The following is an 18868-nucleotide window of genomic DNA, read 5'->3' on the forward strand; positions in this document are numbered from 1 at the left end:
TGACTCGGGCATCGGGTAATAGCCGCGGGGCGGCCAGTGCTTAATTGGCTTTTATTTCTTACCAAAAGCTCAAAACCCAGCCAATTTTTGTACAGAAAGTTGAATGTCAAAAAGTCTAAAAAGTAGTAAATGTCCAGACTGATTTTGGAAAAAAAAATAATACTTTGGCATTCTGAATAATAGCATAATAAATTTTAAAACATTACCCTATTATCCAGTTTTATATTCAGAGTATGAAATCACTTTTTACAGTCCTCAAAACCAACAAATTTCATGAAGAGTTAAGTCTCCTGGAACTGATGGCACAGGGCTACGACCCTACCCACCCACCCGCCAACCCCAACACACACACAAAACCATAAAGCTCACCATACGAAGTATGTGCTTTTTCTATATATTTATTACAGGTACAACAGAGGTCTTCATAAATAGTTGCATAAAATGTTAAAGCCACACATTGCACATGATATGAAGTAAAACCAAAAAACCCCCGATGAGTGCATTTACAGTATTTTCATCTGACTGTGTACTGCTCAACAATCTGATTGACGGCTTGGGGCAGGAACAGGGGAAGGGGCAGTGGGGCAGGAACTAACCTGATGTCTTCACTTGATGGGCAGACCCTTGGACCCCCAGAGGAAGCCCCAGGCAGTGGGTAGGGGGTAGGTAGAGGAGGCAGGTGGGAATACGACAGACCGAAGGCAGGAACAGTCTTATATACAAGTAAGGCCTACATTTCATCAGAGCAAAACGATTCATTCTATTTTATGCAAAAGTTTGAGGTTGAATGCACGTTTCAGAAGCCACGTCTGGTGTGAGATGCACACAGAAGAGGCGCCTGGAAAAGCTCAGAGCAGAGTGGACTCTGAGCCCTAGACAAGGCCGTGGGAGTGGCCACCACCTGGGTGCGTCTTCCCGAGACGCACAGTATCTTTGCTTTGTTCGTTACACCAGTGGTAGAACATAGGCATTTTGTTTCCTTGAATAAATCTTGAAAACGTTAAATTTGCAAAATTCTATTCATGTTTGTTTAAAAAAGTATCTTTTTATTTTTTGCAGAAACCTGAATAAAATACTGTGATACAGCAATGCGACCTCTGCCTTGGGCAGTGTAAGTGACGGTCCTCCACCCCAGCGCAGCTCGCAGCTCTGTGTCCAAGCACTGCTGAGCACAGCTCACTTGGAATGCAATTTCACACGATGAACATACCGGCAGCTGATCAGTTCTGTTTGCTTTTTTTCTCTTGAAAATTCAAAATTAACAGCTGATTGGCAGGTGAAAGAGAATGAGAAAGAACTTCTGGATAGGTCAAACTCTAGGCAGAAGCCTGCTCTGTAGGAAGTTTTTAATGCTACGGATAGGTCGAACGTCGTTCTGGTGTTTGCGCCGCTCAATGAAGGAAGTCAGTCTGGACGTGTCCAGGACGCCCGTGCTCCTGCCGTTGCCCGCCTGCAGCCACTGCTCCTGGAGGGCCAGCGCAGCCGAGGGACGCTTGGCGGGGTCCTCCTGCAGGAGGAAGCACACGAACTCCTTGGCCTTCTGGCTAACTCCTTTAAAGTAGTCATCTGGGAAGCTAAAGTCTAAGCGGCAAATGTTCAGGCAGGTCTCTTCTATGCTGTCATCCAGGAAGGGGGACACGCCACTAAGAAGTACGTATGTGAGCACTCCAACACTCCATGTATCCGAGGTCAGGGAGACAGGGTTCCCGAGGATGATTTCAGGGGCCGCAAATTCAGGGTTCCCCAGTAACTGGTGGATGTAGTAGGTCGTGTTGAGTTGAACGGCATCTCCAAAGTCAGCCAGTTTGATGGTTGGCTTGGCTAAACTCTGATCCACCAGGATATTCTCAGGCTGGAAGACAGAGTACAACTGTCATTTTCACACCAGTCCAATCTTAAGCTTACTCATGATGATTGGTGGGACTCTATGGTGAGGTGGAAGAAATCCATGATGTCAACTAGGACAAGCCATTCATGTGCAAAGCAAGCCGGACCCCTCAGCTCACAGCCCAGGGTGAGGAGGAAGAGATGACCCAGCAGAGCTGGGACCTAGATCCACACAGAGGATCTCTCTCTGGAGATCTAGGTCCCAAGTAGCCTATGAAACCAGGTGGCTTTATGAAGCTGAGTGTTTATTTTCCCTCCCAGCACTGAGAGGAAAATTCTCTCTCCCGCCTAAGCTACCACTGTACCCTCCAACATCCACTGGGCAAAACTCATGGGGACTTTCTAAAAGTGGTGAAAGGCTGGAAGGTCTCCAGCGTTTTATCCAGCATGTGCCTGATCGTGTGCATCACTGGACACAAATGCTTAGAAACAGATTAGCCATCAGTGTCTTCGCTGCCCCACCCACCCTTTTTGCCCTTAGTCGCTTGGGGGCTCCTGGCCTGGCTTCAGAGGACAGGCTAAGAGAGGGCTCCGTGTCCCACATGGCTAAGCCGGCGTGCTCAGATCCCCCTTCGCCTGCCCCAGCCTCACCAACCTTTAGGTCCAGGTGTGCTATCCTGCAGTTGTGCAGGTACCGGACAGCTTCCAGAACCTCCCCCAGGTGCGCTCTGATCTTCCCTTCGGTGAGACTTCCCCATCGCACCACGCAGTCCAGGAGGCGACCCTGGTCAGCCCTAGAGACAGGAACGAGTGACTGTTACGATGTGCTTTGCTTTCAAGACCTCTTCAGGCTGGTAAGAAGTAAACACGTCAGACCTGTCCCCTGCTATGAATGTTTCATCAGGATCTCAGGGCTGCGTCTCTAAGGCATGACTAGACAAGGAAGGTAGTTTTTGTGAAGCTCTGTTGGGAAGATGTGGGTGGGGAACAGGGTGTCCCCATCTTAAGAGGGAAGCCAGGGGTAGAGCGGCACAGTCAAGCATGGAAGACTAACCGATACCATGTAACCGAAGGCTGGCCAGGAGGTGACACAGCATGTGCTCAGTGTTGGACTCAAAAGGCTTCCTCCTCTGAAACTGCTGTTCATACTAAAAAAACACACAGCACCACCAAGTGCCAGGCGCTCAATGCCTTCTAACAACTCATTCAATCCTATGACTCTGTGGGATGCGGGTCTTACTGTACCCATCTGATACATGAGGACACTGAGGCACAGAGAAAGCAGAAAACTTCCCCATAGTCCCAAAGCTCCGGAGTGGAGAAGCCAGGATTGGACTGAGGTGGTCAGGCCCTGGGCTCTCTCAACACCGGCCTATGCTGCTCTCTTTGCAAAACAGAAACTTGCAGGAAGATCAGCTGCCTGTCTAGTAATGGGGAGTAGCCAGTGAGAATCTAGGAGTAATCTGTCCTGAAACGGATCCTCTTAACAGGATGGTGAGGCCAAACCATGCTATTTCCCAGTGAGAAGAAATGACAGCTCAAAGCACTGAAATGTCAGTCCAGAAACGAAGGCCCTGTCAGAATCTGTGACAAGCACTCAAGCCACAGTCCTGTTAAAACTCCCCAGGGAAGGTGAACAGTGGCTGTCGGTCACCAGCGTCTGGAGCCAGAAAGAAGCCCTCCCGGGTCCTAAGGCTCCCAGGCCAGGCCTCGGCTTGGATGTCAGCTCCTTCACACACATTGCCCCATTTCGGCCCCATGACCACCCTCTGAAGGCGATGAGACTTTTAAGGATATCCAAGGTGAGAAATGAATGGGAGGGCAGGGACTGAGACCAGGCCAGGTGTGGCCAGGCATGGCCCATGGATTTCCTCTCTGTACACACTGCTCAGCCTCAGGAGTGCCCCGCTGTCTGCCCTTCTGCCACAAGATGTGGTTTTTTTTTTTTTTTTTTTGAGACAGAGTTTTGCTCTTGTTACCCAGGCTGGAGGTGCCCCGCTGTCTGCCCTTCTGCCACAAGATGTGTTTTCTTTTTTTTTTTTGAGACAGAGTTTTGCTCTTGTTACCCAGGCTGGAGTGCAATGGCGCAATCTCGGCTCACCACAACCTCCGCCTCCTGGGCTCAGGCAATTCTCCTGCCTCAGCCTCCTGAGTAGCTGGGATTACAGGCACGCGCCACCATGCCCAGCTAATTTTTTGTATTTTTAGTAGAGACGGGGTTTCACCCTGTTGACCAGGATGGTCTCGATCTCCTGACCTCGTGATCCACCCGCCTCGGCCTCCCAAAGTGCTGGGATTACAGGCTTGAGCCACAGCGCCTGGCCACAAGATGTGTTTTCTATTCTTCGGAGAGGGGCTGGGAGCAGGTCCTCATGTTCTGGGGGTGGTTTTGGCCATGTGGCCATGGGTGGGAGGCCTTCCTGAGCATCCACTGTCACCCAGGGCACCTGGGCTGCCCAAGGAAGGTGGTAAGGCTGCATGTGGGGCCACCAGGGACCCTGTGGCAGCCTGGCCCTAGGAAGGGTGTAGGGGGAGGCATTTGTAATTTCTTCAAGGAAAAAATGACAATAACTATGACATCAGGTACAGGGCCTGGAGGGAATTCCTGCGGGCAAGGGGCCCAGCTAGAGTCCATGACTATACAACCCCACGGGGGCGCCCTGCTAATCCTATCCTTCCCACTAAAGAAATTTCCAAACCAGGGCAAAAGGTTTTACCCTTCCCCATGAAATAGTTGTAAATACAAGTAAGTGTATAAAATGACTCCCCACAAAAAGGAGGAATCGACATTTTCAAAGGTAAATGCACGGATGCTCCATAGATATTAGACTGCTCCAAGCTGGGGACCTCATGCCCTGACGTTTGGGGCGGATGAATCAGAGGGGGTCATCCCTGCTTTGCAGGCTATGCGACATCCCTGCTTGCAGGAGGCTACGCGGCATCCCCGCCTTGCCCCGCCTTGCGGGAGGCTACAGGACATCCCCACCTTGCGGGAGGCTATGGGACATCCCCGTCTTGTGGGAGGCTACGGGACATCTCTGCTTGCGGGAGGCTACGCGGCATCCCTGGCCTCTGGCCACTACCTGCCGGTCGCACTCTCAGCCTGACATCTCCTGACATTTCCTCGCGAACCCACCCCCAGATGAGAACCGCTCTTCTGGGACACAGGTTTCAAACTCTTTTTTTTACGTGACTGAATCATTTTCTGATCTCACACAGGAACCCAGTAAGTACAACAGGTACCAGTGGGGCAACTCTGGTGTTCTGGCACCCCCTCTGCGGAGGACATTCTGTGGGGAGGTGCATCTTACCCTCCCATCCAACTGGCCTTCACTTGGAAGGAGGCCTGAGGGACAGCACTGATCCAGGGTGAGTAGCCAGTGAGGGACCAGCAGGACCCTGCACAGGCTTGGGGTATCAGGTCAGCTTCCAGCCACTAATAGGGGCCTGGGTTCAGCATCAGAGACAGCCTGGCCTCTTGGGATTTTCTGAAATGGGGAAGGTCCTCTGGGTTGGCTGAGCATGTCGGGCATTCCAGCCCAGGAGTGACTGCCCCTCATCAGGCAGCCCTGCTAAAGACCACACTGCTTTTTGCTGTTACTGGAAGGCTCAAAAACTGCGGGCTCTGACAGTGAAGATGTGTTTGCGTTCTAGGTTTAATTCTAAAAACCCAGTTTCTATCCTTCTTAGAGAACAAACAGGAACAACCAAACTCCCGGAAGTCGAGGCAGAGGCCTGGGAGGAGGGAAGGTCAGGTGTTACGTACATTTCCAGGACCAGGACGTAGCTGGTGGGGGTCTCAAAGGTATCGAGGAGGCCAATAAGCAGCGGGTGCTGGAGGCTCTGCAGGATGCCAAGCTCATGGGTGACCTGGTCGCGCTTCATCAACTTCTTGTTCACAAACTTAGTGGCCACTGCTCGCTTGGTTCCTTTCTGATCACATTTCTTCACGACAGAGAATCTGCCCCTGTGAAATATGTACAGAAGACCATTTGCAGAGGCTGCTGAGGCAGGGCATGGAGAAAGACTCTGTTATCCAAAATGGATTGGAAGGGTGGTGGCCCAGCCCTGTCTGCAGGCCCTGCTCTCCCAGCCACTCCGTGGAGGGGCTGTGGCACCATGACTGTCCCTCAAATCCGCCCTTGTCCCGGCAGCCATGCAATTCTGCGGGTCCTCGCTCCCAGGCTGCTCTGGTCTCCTCACATCGGCGGCTGCTTCCCTGGCACCACCTGTGATGGGAGTCACAGCGCGAGACCTCCAAGCAGAAGCTGGATGTCTGCTTGTGCCTCCTGTCAGCCATCCTTCCCAGCATGTTTGCAGGGGGCATCTGCTGTGGTCACTGCCTCAGCCTCGTCCCCGGGGGTGTCAGGCTGCATGAAGGTGACAGGGCAGCATGAAGACCCTGGAGCTGCACCCATGGCCCCTCCTGAGGCCTTGGCCACTTCACAACATGATCTGGACGAGACCTTGGACCTTGGGCAGGGGCCTGGGCGGGGGCTGGCTGTATGGGTAAAGGCCACAACTTTGCCTCGTCTCCCACCCAGAGGTGGGGGCTGCTCCTCCCCTTGAATCAGGGCTGCTCGGGGCTGGCTCGGGCCCACAGGATGTGGAGGACGTTAGTCGTTGATTTCTCAGACTGGGCCTTCAGAGGCCTTGACGCTCCTGCTGTTCTGTGATGCTACTATCCTCATGTGGGGAGGCCCAGGGTGAAAGTCCATGCAGAAAGAGACCAGCATCCCAGACAAGGCCTCTGACATGTATGGGGCATGGTGCGCCAGCTGACCAGGCCAGGAGAGGCCAAGAGAATAACGGCCTCATCTGCCCACCACACTGGAAGAAGGCACATGTCACCACTGTCCTAAGACAGCAGGCGCTGGTGTGACTTTCTATGCAGCCACAGACAACTGACAGAAACATCAGCAGGAGTCATGTGACCAGTTATGGCCTCAGGAATGAACGCCAGAGGGTGCTGCTGGCTGGAGTTTCCGGAGGAGTTCTTAGAAAGGGACAAAGGAAAGCTGTCAAGCTCCCTTGACCTCGCTCTTCCTGCCACATGGGATACAACACCTGGATTTGAGTGTGTGCTGTGTGTCCGGAGGCAGGGCCAGGAGGAGCCGGGCTGTCTGATGGTGCTGCTGGGCCACCCCCGGCTCGCCTGCCCCTTGGGAAGAGAAAGAGCTCCCTGGATGGGGAAAGCTCTCTCTTAAGCTTGTGCAAGAGGATCCTGATACTCCATCCAATTTTACTGTCACTCCTCGAAGCCTCCACGTGCAAGTGAAACGTGAAGGGCACAAGAGGATGAAGAACTACAGGAAGCCTTTGAATGACTCCTGAACTCTCACAAGGCTGGCACAGAGCCACCACTATTCTACATGCACAGAGGGAAGCAACTTCTCCCCGTTCACGGGGCTTGTGGCATTCGGCCGTCTGCTGGAACCCGAATGGAAAACAGCTTCCCTACGTCTTCAGTGTTTAGCGTTGAAAGGCAATGAGAGTTACAATTCAAATGCAAGACACAACTTCCAATTGTTGGCAAGATAACACTGCTGTGGCTGGGCGCAGTGGCTCACACCTGTAATCCAGCACCTTGGGAGGCAGAGGCGGGCAGATCATGAGGCCAGGAGTTTGAGACCAGACTAATCAACATGGAGAAAGCCTGTCTCCACTAAAAATACAAAAATTAGCTGGGCATGGTGGTGTGTGTGAAATCCCAGCTACTCAGGAGGTTGAGGCAGGAGAAGCGCTTGAACCTGGGAGGCGGAGGTTGCAGTGAGCCCAGATGGCGCCACTGCACTTCAGCCTGGGTGACAGACTAAGACTCCATCTCAAAAAAAAAAAAAAAAAAAAAAAAAAGATAACACTGCTTAGCTTCATCTGTGAACTCTCTGGTGTGTGTATCCTACCCTCTGCTCTTTCGGAAGGCCTTCCGTTTGGTGCGTCATACCTGCCAAGCTCAGCCACTTCACTGTAGAAGGAGTCAAAGTTGTCTTTCCAGGTCACCATGATCCCATCTGTCCCTGGACCTGAAAGAAGAACAGCACCTGCCTCAGCTTATTTCCCGCAGAACTTCTTGGGTAAGAAGGCTGTCACCACGCACGCCCCTCACCGCAGCTGCGCGTGGCTGCTGGGTGCCTGCCACGTGGCTCGAGTGAGTGGAGATGTGCTGAGAGCATAAAGGACACACAGATGCTGGGGCTTAGTGTGAAGGCAGAACACAAACATTTCACTAACAATTTCTCAAATATTGATTTCATGTTGAAATCAAATACTCTGGAGGTATCTGATAAATACGTGTTGGTAAAAACTGCTTTTACTTTTATTTTTAAAATGTGTTTACTAGAAAAATCTCTACTTGCATATGTGGCTTCTTTTTACTTCTATCGGACTGCATGCTACCGGTGACGGTCCTCCCTGTTCACCTGGCCGCACCGCCTCGAAGCTCGGCTGGTCCCTCCTCCCCATGTCTTTCACAGTCACGAGAGATCAAGAGTCCACGATATTTACTTAACTTTCACAGGGTTTTACATGGTTCATAAAATCATAAATACACTACAAGCACAAATAGAATTTTATTATCAAAGTGCCAACTGTAAATCACCTGTCGGTAATGAACCCAGTGTACATGTCTACAGGAACAGAAAGCATCCTTTCTAGAGCCTGCCTGTGAAAAGCAGCACTAAGTGGGGGAGCCCGGCATGGCCCTGCTGCCAGGCAGCCCCTGGACGCACAGCTGCCACTGTGATCCCAAGCTCTCCTCAGGAGCTTGGCACTCCTCTCCCCACTTACTTCCTCTTTCGGCCTGCTCACCTGACCTGCAGTCCAGCCCAGGGCCGGCTCTGCCCATCCCGATCCTCACCTGGGCTTCCTCCCCTCTGCCCAGGTTGCCACTGGGAATGTATTTCCTTAAACCGCATCCAAGCTGACTTGTCTGATCGGGCTCCCTGGGGTGGAGGCCACCTCCTCCATGTGCCTTCCCTGACTCAGTCATGGCTGGAAATCACCTCGCACAGCAGTGGGCGGTCCCTGTAGGTGCCGTGTGCTGCCAGCTACCACTGCTGTCACAGGGGCACTGCTGACCGCTACATGACTATAAGTGAACCCATGTATGATCCACATCTGTAGCCTCCCAGAAACCAGAAGAGTGCCTGGCACACACAAAGCCTTAAATCTTCACTGAAGGACACTTGAGAAGCAACAATTTCACTTCAATCACTTAAACTAAATGCTGCATTTTATTCTGCAGTCTTTTTGGTTAATGCTGGCACATTTGCACCCCTGTAAAGTGTTTTATAAATGGTAAGGCTAATTCTGACTGCGTAGGTGAAGAAGTACTGATAGAGAATCATCAATAAAAATAAAATTATTATTTCACTAGGCAGATTTGAAGCACCTACCAACTTACACGAAGAAATACTGGACTTTCATTTACATAAAAGTATTTTTTTCTTCTTTTTTTTAAACTGAAAGGGCTTGTTTTTAAATAAACATTTTTATTCGAGCATTATAAATATGCAGAAAAGCGGACCAAATGTAAATGGTGACTCCAACCAGACCCAGAGACAGAGACAGAGCATCAAAGTGGGCAGCTGTTCCCTGGCTCCTCTAAAACACACCTTCCTTTCTTTTTCTTTTTTTGAGGCAGAGTCTTGCTCTGTCACCCAGGCTGGAGTACAGTGATGCAATCTCAGCTCACTGCCACCTCAACCTCCCAGGTGGCAAGTGATCCTCCCACCTCAGCCTCCAGAGTAGCTGGGACCACACGCATGTGCCACACACCCGGCCAATTTTTTGCATTTTTGTAGAGATGGGGTTTTGCAAAGTTGCCCAGGCTGGTCTCCAACTCCTGGGCTCAAGCCATCTACCCGCCTTGGCCTCCTAAAGTGCTGGGCTCGTGAGTGCAAAGTACTGCGCCCAGTCCCCTTATCTCATCAACAGAAACCCCGGCTCTGGCTGGTGGCATGTCAGGGCTCTCTCTGCATGATTCACTTGGACACAGTTTCAGGGCCTGCATGTGTCCTCAGGGTGCAGGGCTGATCCTCCAGCCTCAGGACCCCTTCTCGTAGCCCAGACTCTGACCGGCTCCCTGCCTTGAGCCAGAGCTTGACTGAGAAGCCTTTGCTTCCTGAGCATCTGAGAACTGGGGCTCTGCAAGGCAGCCAGGGCCAGGCAGAATGAGGGCACATACCCCAGACAGCCCGTGAGAGAGGAACAGCCTTAGACGGACAGGAGGGGAGCCATAGGTAGATTTAAGGCAAAACAGAAAACGATCGATGCCTGCAAACAAAATGGCTTCTCTCAGAGAACAATTTGGAAATAGTTAAGATCATCTTGGAACAGCCCACATGATAAGATGATTCTTCTGAAGACCTTTAGGGGTGCAGCTCAATTTGTGTGATACAAATAGCCACACACTTGCATTATCTTCCCATTCACATTTCCAGGGTATGAATAGTTCTTTTTTTTTTGAGATGGATTCTCATTCTATCACCCAGGCTGGAATATGTCGGTACAATCTCAGCTCACTGCAACCTCCGCCTTCTGGGTTCAAGCAATTCTTAGCCTTCTGAGTAGCTGAGACTACAGGGGTGTGCTACCACATCCGGCTAATTTTTTGTATTTTTAGTAGAGACGGGGTTTCACTGTGTTAGCCAGGATGGTCTTGATCGCCTAACCTCGTGATTTGCCTGCCTCAGCCTCCCAAAGTGCTGGGATTAAAGGTGTGAGCCACCACGCCTGGCTGAATAGTCCTGTATCTTTCTAAACTCCCTTAGCTTTCAATAGTGATTTGTTAAAAAAAAAAAAAAAGAAAAAAAGAAAAAAATCACCTGTGTAATTTGTGTTATTTAAAAATTAGAAAATCTTTACTTTTTATTGTTTATTGCCAAATTCTAGATTTTTAAATTTCTTCTTCCAGGATCTAAAAAAGCAGAACATGTCTTCCAATTTAATGATTTTAAAAATAGGAAATTAAGATATTTGGGACAAAACTTCTAAGACAAATTCTGCTTATTGTCTACACACAGGGTGCTCCAGGATTCAATTTATCTTTTATTTGGGGTGTTATTTGCCCTCTGGGAAGTAGCTCCATTTGTGGCACAACTGGAGGATGGACGGGAACCCTCAGTGCCCAGTACTGCATGGCCGATGTTCTGCAAGATGCCAGCAGACAGCAGTCTGCACCTGCTGCTTTCTCAGCAGCTATTTATATCAGGCGAACTACAGAACATTCAGAAAGGCCTAAGATAATGGGTTCTGGCTGGGCGCAGTGGCTCATGCTTGTAATCCCAGCACTTTGGGAGGCTGACGTGGGTAGATCACGAGGTCAGAAGTTCAAGACCAGCCTGGCCAAGATGCTGAAATCCCATCTCTACTAAAAATACAAAAATTTACTGGGCATGGTGGCGTGCACCTGTAATCCTAGCTACTTGGGAGGCTGAGGTAGGGAACTGCTTGAACCCAGGAGGCAGAGGTTGCAGTGAGCCAAAATCATGACACTGCACTCCAGCCTGGCAACAGAGTGAGACTCTGTCTCAAAAACAACAAAAAGAAATATGGGTTCTGCCCCATGGAGCTTGTGATTTAGCCAAGGAGAGAGAACAAGCTCTTCAGACCAGAGCAAGCAGGCCCTACGGTATGTGCCTCCTAGCCGGATGCTCTGGACAAGCTGCTGAGCTGCCCTGGGCCTGGCTCCTCATGGATGGGGTGAGGAGGGCTGTATCCACCCAGAAGGGTTGCTGTTAGGGTCTCACACTGGCACAGAGCCTGCACAGACCCGGGGCTCACCCACGTCTTCTTTCCTGCTTTTCCCATGTGCATTCTACAAGACCAACCTAGATCACATCTAGATTCAGCTGGGTAGCTGGCTAGGAGAGTGTTCTGAGTACTAAGAGCACAGAAAGCACCCTGCTCCAACTCAGAGGTTGGTTGCAGGGGGCCCTGCTGCCCCATGGTGGGCAGCCAGAGGCCCTCACCAGGCAGGCCCCCATCCTCCTCCCAGCAACAGGAGCCCCTGTGTCTCCCCCGACCTTACATAAGGTGCCGAGAGGTCACTCTCCTGTGACATCCCGTACACTCTGGTCTGCTACTTGCAACTCTCTTTTGAAACTCCATGAATGCCTTATTGTTCTATCTTTCAGGCCACTCGGAGTGTGAGGGGAGACTCAGGATATCAGGAAACTCCTGGAAGATGTGCCCCACTGGCTCACATAGAATCCTTGCTGCACAGCGCTTACCTAGGACCCTCAGGCTGGCCGAAGATGAGGCTGAACCCATGTCATTGACAGCGATGCACGTGTAGATGCCGTCATCTTCCGTGGTCACACCCACAATCTTCAGAGCGGCCTCTCCCAGGTCACTGCAGCACAGATGGGAACACACTGGGCGTGAGAAAAGCTGAGCATGTGGCCGTCAGTGCTGGCCTCCCTCCTTCAGGATCAAGGGAAGGCAGGTGCTCAGGTTCTGATGAGGAGATGAACACCCAGGCGTGAAATGTGGTCTCATGGAAGAGGCAGAGTGCCGAGGCGGCCAAAGAAATCCATCCGTGAAGGAGGTATTTCCAGTTGCCGAGTGACAAGATGGTGCTCCCAGCCAGTGAAACTCACCAGGAGTGGGCCTCCCTCACCTGTAGGAGATGCTGTAGTGACCATCGTTGTTCAAGGTGTTGTGTTCAGGGCCCTTCCAGGTAATTGAGGCTTTGGGGCGGCCACAGACTCGACATCTAAGAACAACGGTCTCCCCTGTCTCACAAGTGACCTCACTCAATGGAATGACGAATTCTGGGGGAACTGCACAGGAAAGGAGTCGTTAAAGGCCCATCAGCCCCGGCTCTTCCTCCAAACCCACCCACATGTCCCGGACAGACTGATAGGACCTAAGCTGCTGTGCACACCCAGAGCACCACGGAAAACCCATTTCCAGAGCCCACACTCAAGTGCTCCGAAACATATCCCCCAGATCCAGAATCATCTCAGACTAGAAGAAAAAGAACAGAACTCACCGTCATAAATGTAGTTGGGATTGAGAAGCTGAAATGGAAACAGCAAACAAGCATTAATTGAAAGGAGCTATTTTAAGGTGGATTACTTTCATTGTAGGGCTACAATTATTGTTGAAAGATTTGTAGAAATTGACTTGCCTGGGCATCAATCAAAACAGACCACATTTTTGCTTCACTCAAAAGCCTCATGTCACACTAATTTGGGTGGGTCTTTTTCTTCCTACCCACAAACACAAAAACACTGCTCATTCTCATGCTACAGGTGGAATCCGGCTGGTCCTCAGATGCCTTCCTGATGCGGAGTAGCAGCGCCCTGGCCCATGGTGCTTACAGCCAAAGGAGACACCTTCTTTTTCTCCAGGAAATCCCCTCCCCCAGGCTTCAGGCAGTCCCATTACGGAGAACTCAAAGCTGACTGAAGTTGCCCCCAAGGGACTCCGTCACAGCTACGGAGCCCACGTGCACCCCCACATCTAGCCACTTCTCCTCTGCTCGAAGGCAGAAGCATTGGAGGAAGTCTGAGCCCTAGCTTCTCTGCACCTTCGCTGTTTCTAAAAGCCTAGTCCAGGCATCCCCAGACTTTTTACACAGGGCGCCAGTTCACTGTCCCTCAGACCGTTGGAGGGCCACCACATACTGTGCTCCTCTCACTGACCACCAATGAAAGAGGTGCCCCTTCCTGAAGTGCGGCGGGGGGCCGGATAAATGGCCTCAGGGGGCCGCATGCAGCCCTCAGGCCGTAATTTGGGGACACCTGGCCTAGTCTCTGTGCTTCATATGCAAACCTAACCGGGTTCTTTATAAGCCACATGTGCACCTGGGGAGATGTGCGGGGGTCTCCCTGGTTCTTTGTAGGACACACACATCCCTGTGGCAGACAGTGTAGTGCCCCTAACAAGACCCTGCAGGACACGCAGGGCATGGGGCTGGTAGGTGGGAGGGAGGTCATGAGCAAGCCCGGCTCCAGCTCTGCAGTCTCCACCTCACTGACCCCTTCTCTCAAGCTGGGATGACACGGGCTCCTGAGGACCCCCGAACACACCTTCACAGATACCTTGTTGCTGAGTCCTTCCCGTGACTTCCGATAACCATTCTCTAACTTGCCTTCCCTTTTGCCGTCTTTATCTTTTTTCTCAGATTTTTTCCTTAAACGGAGTGCTGTGTGCCAAGATGTTGACTTCCTAGGGGAAAAGAACACACTGTGGGTATTATGCCTTTTTGGCATTCACCAAGTGCTACCTGAAGTGTTAAAGGAAAGCTGTATATTCAACTTAAGTGTGTGCAGGGGGATGGGAAATCCTCTAGGAACAGTGACCTCTGCTAAAAGAAACATTCCTGTGATTCTCAAGACCTAGGAGATAAAACCAACAATCTCTTAAATCAAATTTTAAGGATGAAACTATAAAGGTACCTGTGATAACTGATTTTATGTATAACCTGACTGGGTCACAGGATGCTTAGATGTTTGGTCAAATGTTATTCTGGGTATTCCTGTGAGGGTGCTTCTGAATGAGATGAACATTTTGATGCGTCCAGTAAAGAAGAGTGCCCTTCCTAAGATGAATGGCTTGCATCCAGTCAGCTGAAGGCCTTATGGGAACACAGAAAGTCTTGTCTCCCAAGCAAGAGGGCCTAGATGGTTTTCTAGCAGACTGTCTTCAGACTGGGTCTGCACCACGTGCTCTCCTGGGTCTGAAGTCTGCTGGTCCACCCTGCAGATCTGGACTTGCCAGTCTTCATAACTACGTGAGACAATTCCTATCATAAATCAATTTCTAGACAGGCATACCTTAGAGGTAATGGGGATCAGTTCCAGATCACCACAATAAACTGGGTCACAATAAAGTGAGACACGTAAATTTTTGGTTTCTTAGTGCATATAAAAGTTACGTTTATTCTATACTAGAGTCTATTATATGAGCAATTATATTATGTCTCAAAAACATACATACCTTAATTAAAAACTCTTTTATTTGCTAAAAATTGCTATCTATCATCCAAGCCATCAGTGAGTCATAGTATTTTTGCTGGTGGAGGGTCTTGTCTTGATGCCGAGGGCTGCTGATTGATTAAGGTGGTAGCTGCTGAAGGCTGGGGTGGTTGTGGCAGTTTCTTAAAATAAGACAAAAGTTTGCCACCAGTCCCCCTGTTACAAAAGGGTTTTCTGCAGCATGTGACACTGATAGCATTATACCCAGAGCAGAACTTCTTTGGAAATTGGAATCAATCCTTTCAAACCCTGCTGTTGCATTATCAAGTAAGTTTATGTAGTATTCTAAATTCTTTGCCAACATTTCAACAGTGTTCATAGCCTTTTCACCAGGAGTAGGTTCCATTTCAAGAGACCACTTTCTTTGCTCTCTCAGAAAAAGCAGCTCCACATCTGTTCAAGTCTGACGATGAGACTGCAGCTCTTCAACCCCAGTTTCAGGCTCCACTTCTGATCCCATTTTACTTGCTCTTTCTACCACATCTGAATTATTTCCTTCAATGAAGTCTTAAAACCTTCAAAGTCATCCATGAAGTTTGAAATCATCTTCTTCCAAACTACTGTTAATTAATGTTAATATTCTGACCTCCTCCCGTGATTCATGAGTGTTTTTAAATGACATCTGGAATGGTGAATCCTCTCCAGAAGGTTTTCAATTCACTTTGCCCAGATCCTTGGAGGCATCGCTACCTATGGCAGCTATGGCATTACGACATGAATTTATGTCTTTTTTTTTTTTTTTTGAGACGGAGTTTCGCTCTTGTTACCCAGGCTGGAGTGCAATGGCGCGATCTCAGCTCACCGCAACCTCCGCCTCCTGGGCTCAGGCAATTCTCCTGCCTCAGCCTCCTGAGTAGCTGGGATTACAGGCACGTGCCACCATGCCCAGCTAATTTTTTGTATCTTTTAGTAGAGACGGGGTTTCACCATGTTGACCAGGATGGTCTCGATCTCTCGACCTCGTGATCCACCCGCCTCAGCCTCCCAAAGTGCTGGGATTACAGGCTTGAGCCACCGCGCCCGGCTTTTTTTTTTTTTTTTTTTTTTTAATTGAGACAGAGTCTTGTTCTGTTACCCAGGCTGGAGTGCAGTGGCATAATCTAGGCTCAATGCAAACTCCGCCTCCCGGGTTCAAGCCATTCTTCTGTCTCAGTCTCCTGAGTAGCTGCGATCACAGGCACCCATCACCATGCTCGACCAATTTTTGCATTTTAAGTAGACACGGGGTTTCACCATACTGGTCAGGCTGGTCTCGGACTTCTGACCTCAGGTGATCCGCCCGACTTGGCCTCCCCAAGTGTTAGGATTACAGGCATGAGCCACTGTGCTGAGCCCAAAGTGTATTCTTAAATAAGGCTTGAAAGTTCAAATTACTCCTTGATCCATGGGCTGCAGCATGGATGTTGTCTTAGCAGGCAAGAAAACATGAATCTCCTTGTACGAGCTCTTGGTTGACCAGGTGCACTGTCAAAGAACGGCATTATTTGGAAAGAATTTTTGTTTTCTGAGCAGTACGTGTCGACAGTGGGCTTAAAATACTCAGTAAACCATGTTGTAAATACATGATGTACAGATGTTCTGTCAGCCAGGCTTTGTTGTCCATTTCCAGAGCACAGGCAGAGGAGATGTCTCTAAACAGCAGGCATTCCAGGGGGATGAAGATTTGTAAAACCCAGCACCAAACTCAGTCAAATAATACTTAACGTAGCAAAACTGGCTTCATGTTTCTTAACTAAATTAACCTTTTGGTATATAAGGTGGGATCGTAATTAGCATATTTCTTAAGGATCCCAGGATTTTCAGAATGGTAAATGTGCATTGGCTTCAACTTAAAGTAACCAGCTGCATTAGCCTCTAACCCTTTCATGTTATAGGATTAGCTTTCCTTAAACCTCATGAATCAATCTCTGCTGGTTTCCAACTTTTCTTCTGCAGTTTCCTCATATCTCTCAGGCTTTACGGAACTGGAGAGAGGGGGGCCTTATTCTAGGTTGGGCTTTGGCTTAAGGTAAAGTTGTGGCTGGTTTGATCTTCTATTCAGACCACTCAAACTTTCTCTGTCTCAGAAAAGGTTGTTTCACCTTCTTACTATTTGTCTGTTTAGTGGGTAGCACTTTTATTTCCTCTGCATTCATGATTTGGCTGTTTGGTGCAAGAGGCCTAGCTTTCGGCCTGTATCCACTTTTGACATGGCTTTCTCATTAAATTATAACTTTTGATTTAAAGTGAGAGACATGTAAACATTTAGAGGCCACTGTAGGGTTATTAACTGGTCTAATTTTGATATTATTGTGTCGTAGGCAGGCCTGGGGAGAGGGAGACAGATGGGGGAATGGACAGCTGGTGGAGCAGTTAGAACACACACATTTATTACGTTTGCCATCTTGTATGTGTGCAGTTCATAGTTGCTGAAAACAATTATAATAGTAACATCAAATATTACTAACTACGTATCACCATAACAAATATAACAACAAAATGTGTCAATATTGTGAGAATTACCAACATGTAACATAAATACAGAGTGGGATCACATGTTGTTGGATAAATAGCACTGAGAGACTTGCTTGACATAGGGCTGCCACAAAACTCGTGTTAAAAGGCAACATCTTCAAAGCACATTAAAGCAAAACACACACACAAAAGAGGTGTGCCTGTGTCTACGCTGGTATCTATGCACACTCCCTACTGGTTCTGCTCCTCTGAAGAACCCTGACTAAAACGGGGCCTAACAATGTATTTTGAAGAAAGAAAAATGGGAGATATTTCCCCCTTAGGTTTAAAGAAACAAAAAACAAAAAACACAAACCCAGCCAGGTATAGTGGCTCATGCCTGTAATCCCAGCACTTTGGGAGGCTGGGGTGGGTGGATTATGAGGTCAGGAGTTCAAGACAAGCCTGACCAATGTGGTAAAACTCTGTCTCTACTAAAAATACAAAAATTAGCCAGGTGTGGTGGTGCACACCTGTAGTCCCAGCTACTCAAGAGGCTGAGGCAGGAGAACTGCTGAACCCAGGAGGTGGGGGTTGCAGTGAGCCAAGATCACGCCACTGAACTCCAGTCTGGGTGACAGAGCGAGACTCCATCAAAACAAAACAAACAAACAAAAAACACACTTTTGTGAGTTATGACTAACACAAAATGCTGTCAAATGGGATTCCTTAACAATGGGCTAAGGCAGACTATTTCTAAATGCAGATTATTCAAAGACCCTGTGAGCATGAGCATGAGTGTGAGAGGGAAGGCCACCCATCTCCCCATGTGCTCAGAGCTGAACCAGTATGAACACCCCAGCGCTGCTCTCCCTTCCACATGCTTACCCCGGTTGGGTTCTTATGCCTCAAGGGTGCTGTGGCCCCTCCCTCTGCTGCCTGCCCGGCTGCTATTGCCGTCAAGCACTCACTTGAGAGTCCCGTCGGGGTTCTCCATGATGACTGCACTGGTGTGGCCCAGGACGAAGCCCGGAATCCAGCCCTCGGCTGCAGGGCACTGGTCAGTGGCGGCTCGGAACACCAGAAACATGTTCTGCTGGTTGCTGGCCAGAATTTGAACGACCTCTCCTTGGTAGACGTTGATCTCATCCTCCTTCACTGCCGTGTAATCGTGTGTCACCAACATGGTGGAGATGTTGCTACTGCTGCTGCTTTCACTCTGCAGAGGGACAGATGAAGACAGAGAAGGCAGGGGGAACTGAAACGAGGCCTGATCACATGAAGTCCCGTGCTAGTGTGCCCTGCGGCACCACGATCCAGTGCAGGGCTCACCAGGCAGCATCGAAACTTTCAACTTTTCCTTTACCCTCTGGCTAACCCTGTGCATCGATTTCAATAACTGAAAAAGTGGGTTCTCTAGAAAGCAATTTAGGGACGCTCTTAAAAAATTCACTGCAATAGAGGCTCTGGCGTTGGGAGCTGGTTACACTGTGACCTTCCTGGCACCCTCACAGGGACATCTCAGACCTCATGTTGACGCCATGTTAGGTTACTCCTTTTTTTTTTCAAGACTACAATGTCACTTCTCATTTACACGTTAGGCTATTCCTAAGCAAACAGCC

The 18868-nt window shown here is 49.5% G+C and overlaps 1 protein-coding gene across 3 annotated transcripts in view; it reads right to left on the reverse strand.

Moving 5' to 3' along the window:
• Window positions 1–382: 382 nt before the first annotated feature.
• TRIO (trio Rho guanine nucleotide exchange factor) overlaps window positions 383–18868 on the reverse strand; it is a 370817-nt gene continuing 352331 nt past the window's right edge. For 2 of the 3 annotated variants that reach the window (XM_039474054.2, XM_074387142.1), the window contains exons 49-57: window positions 18218–18465; window positions 13866–14004; window positions 12824–12851; window positions 12449–12611; window positions 12060–12181; window positions 7772–7850; window positions 5594–5794; window positions 2483–2621; window positions 383–1852 (exon numbers count right to left, since the gene is read on the reverse strand). In XM_039474054.2, coding sequence (XP_039329988.1) covers window positions 1310–1852; window positions 2483–2621; window positions 5594–5794; window positions 7772–7850; window positions 12060–12181; window positions 12449–12611; window positions 12824–12851; window positions 13866–14004; window positions 18218–18465 — 1662 coding nt within the window. In that variant the 3' untranslated portion in view covers window positions 383–1309. The remainder of the gene's footprint in view (window positions 1853–2482; window positions 2622–5593; window positions 5795–7771; window positions 7851–12059; window positions 12182–12448; window positions 12612–12823; window positions 12852–13865; window positions 14005–18217; window positions 18466–18868) is intronic. The other variant, XM_039474085.2, reaches the window with a different exon arrangement.

Source organism: Saimiri boliviensis, chromosome 1 (assembly GCF_048565385.1).
Source record: "Saimiri boliviensis isolate mSaiBol1 chromosome 1, mSaiBol1.pri, whole genome shotgun sequence".
In the NCBI taxonomy this organism is placed as follows: Eukaryota; Metazoa; Chordata; class Mammalia; order Primates; family Cebidae; genus Saimiri; species Saimiri boliviensis.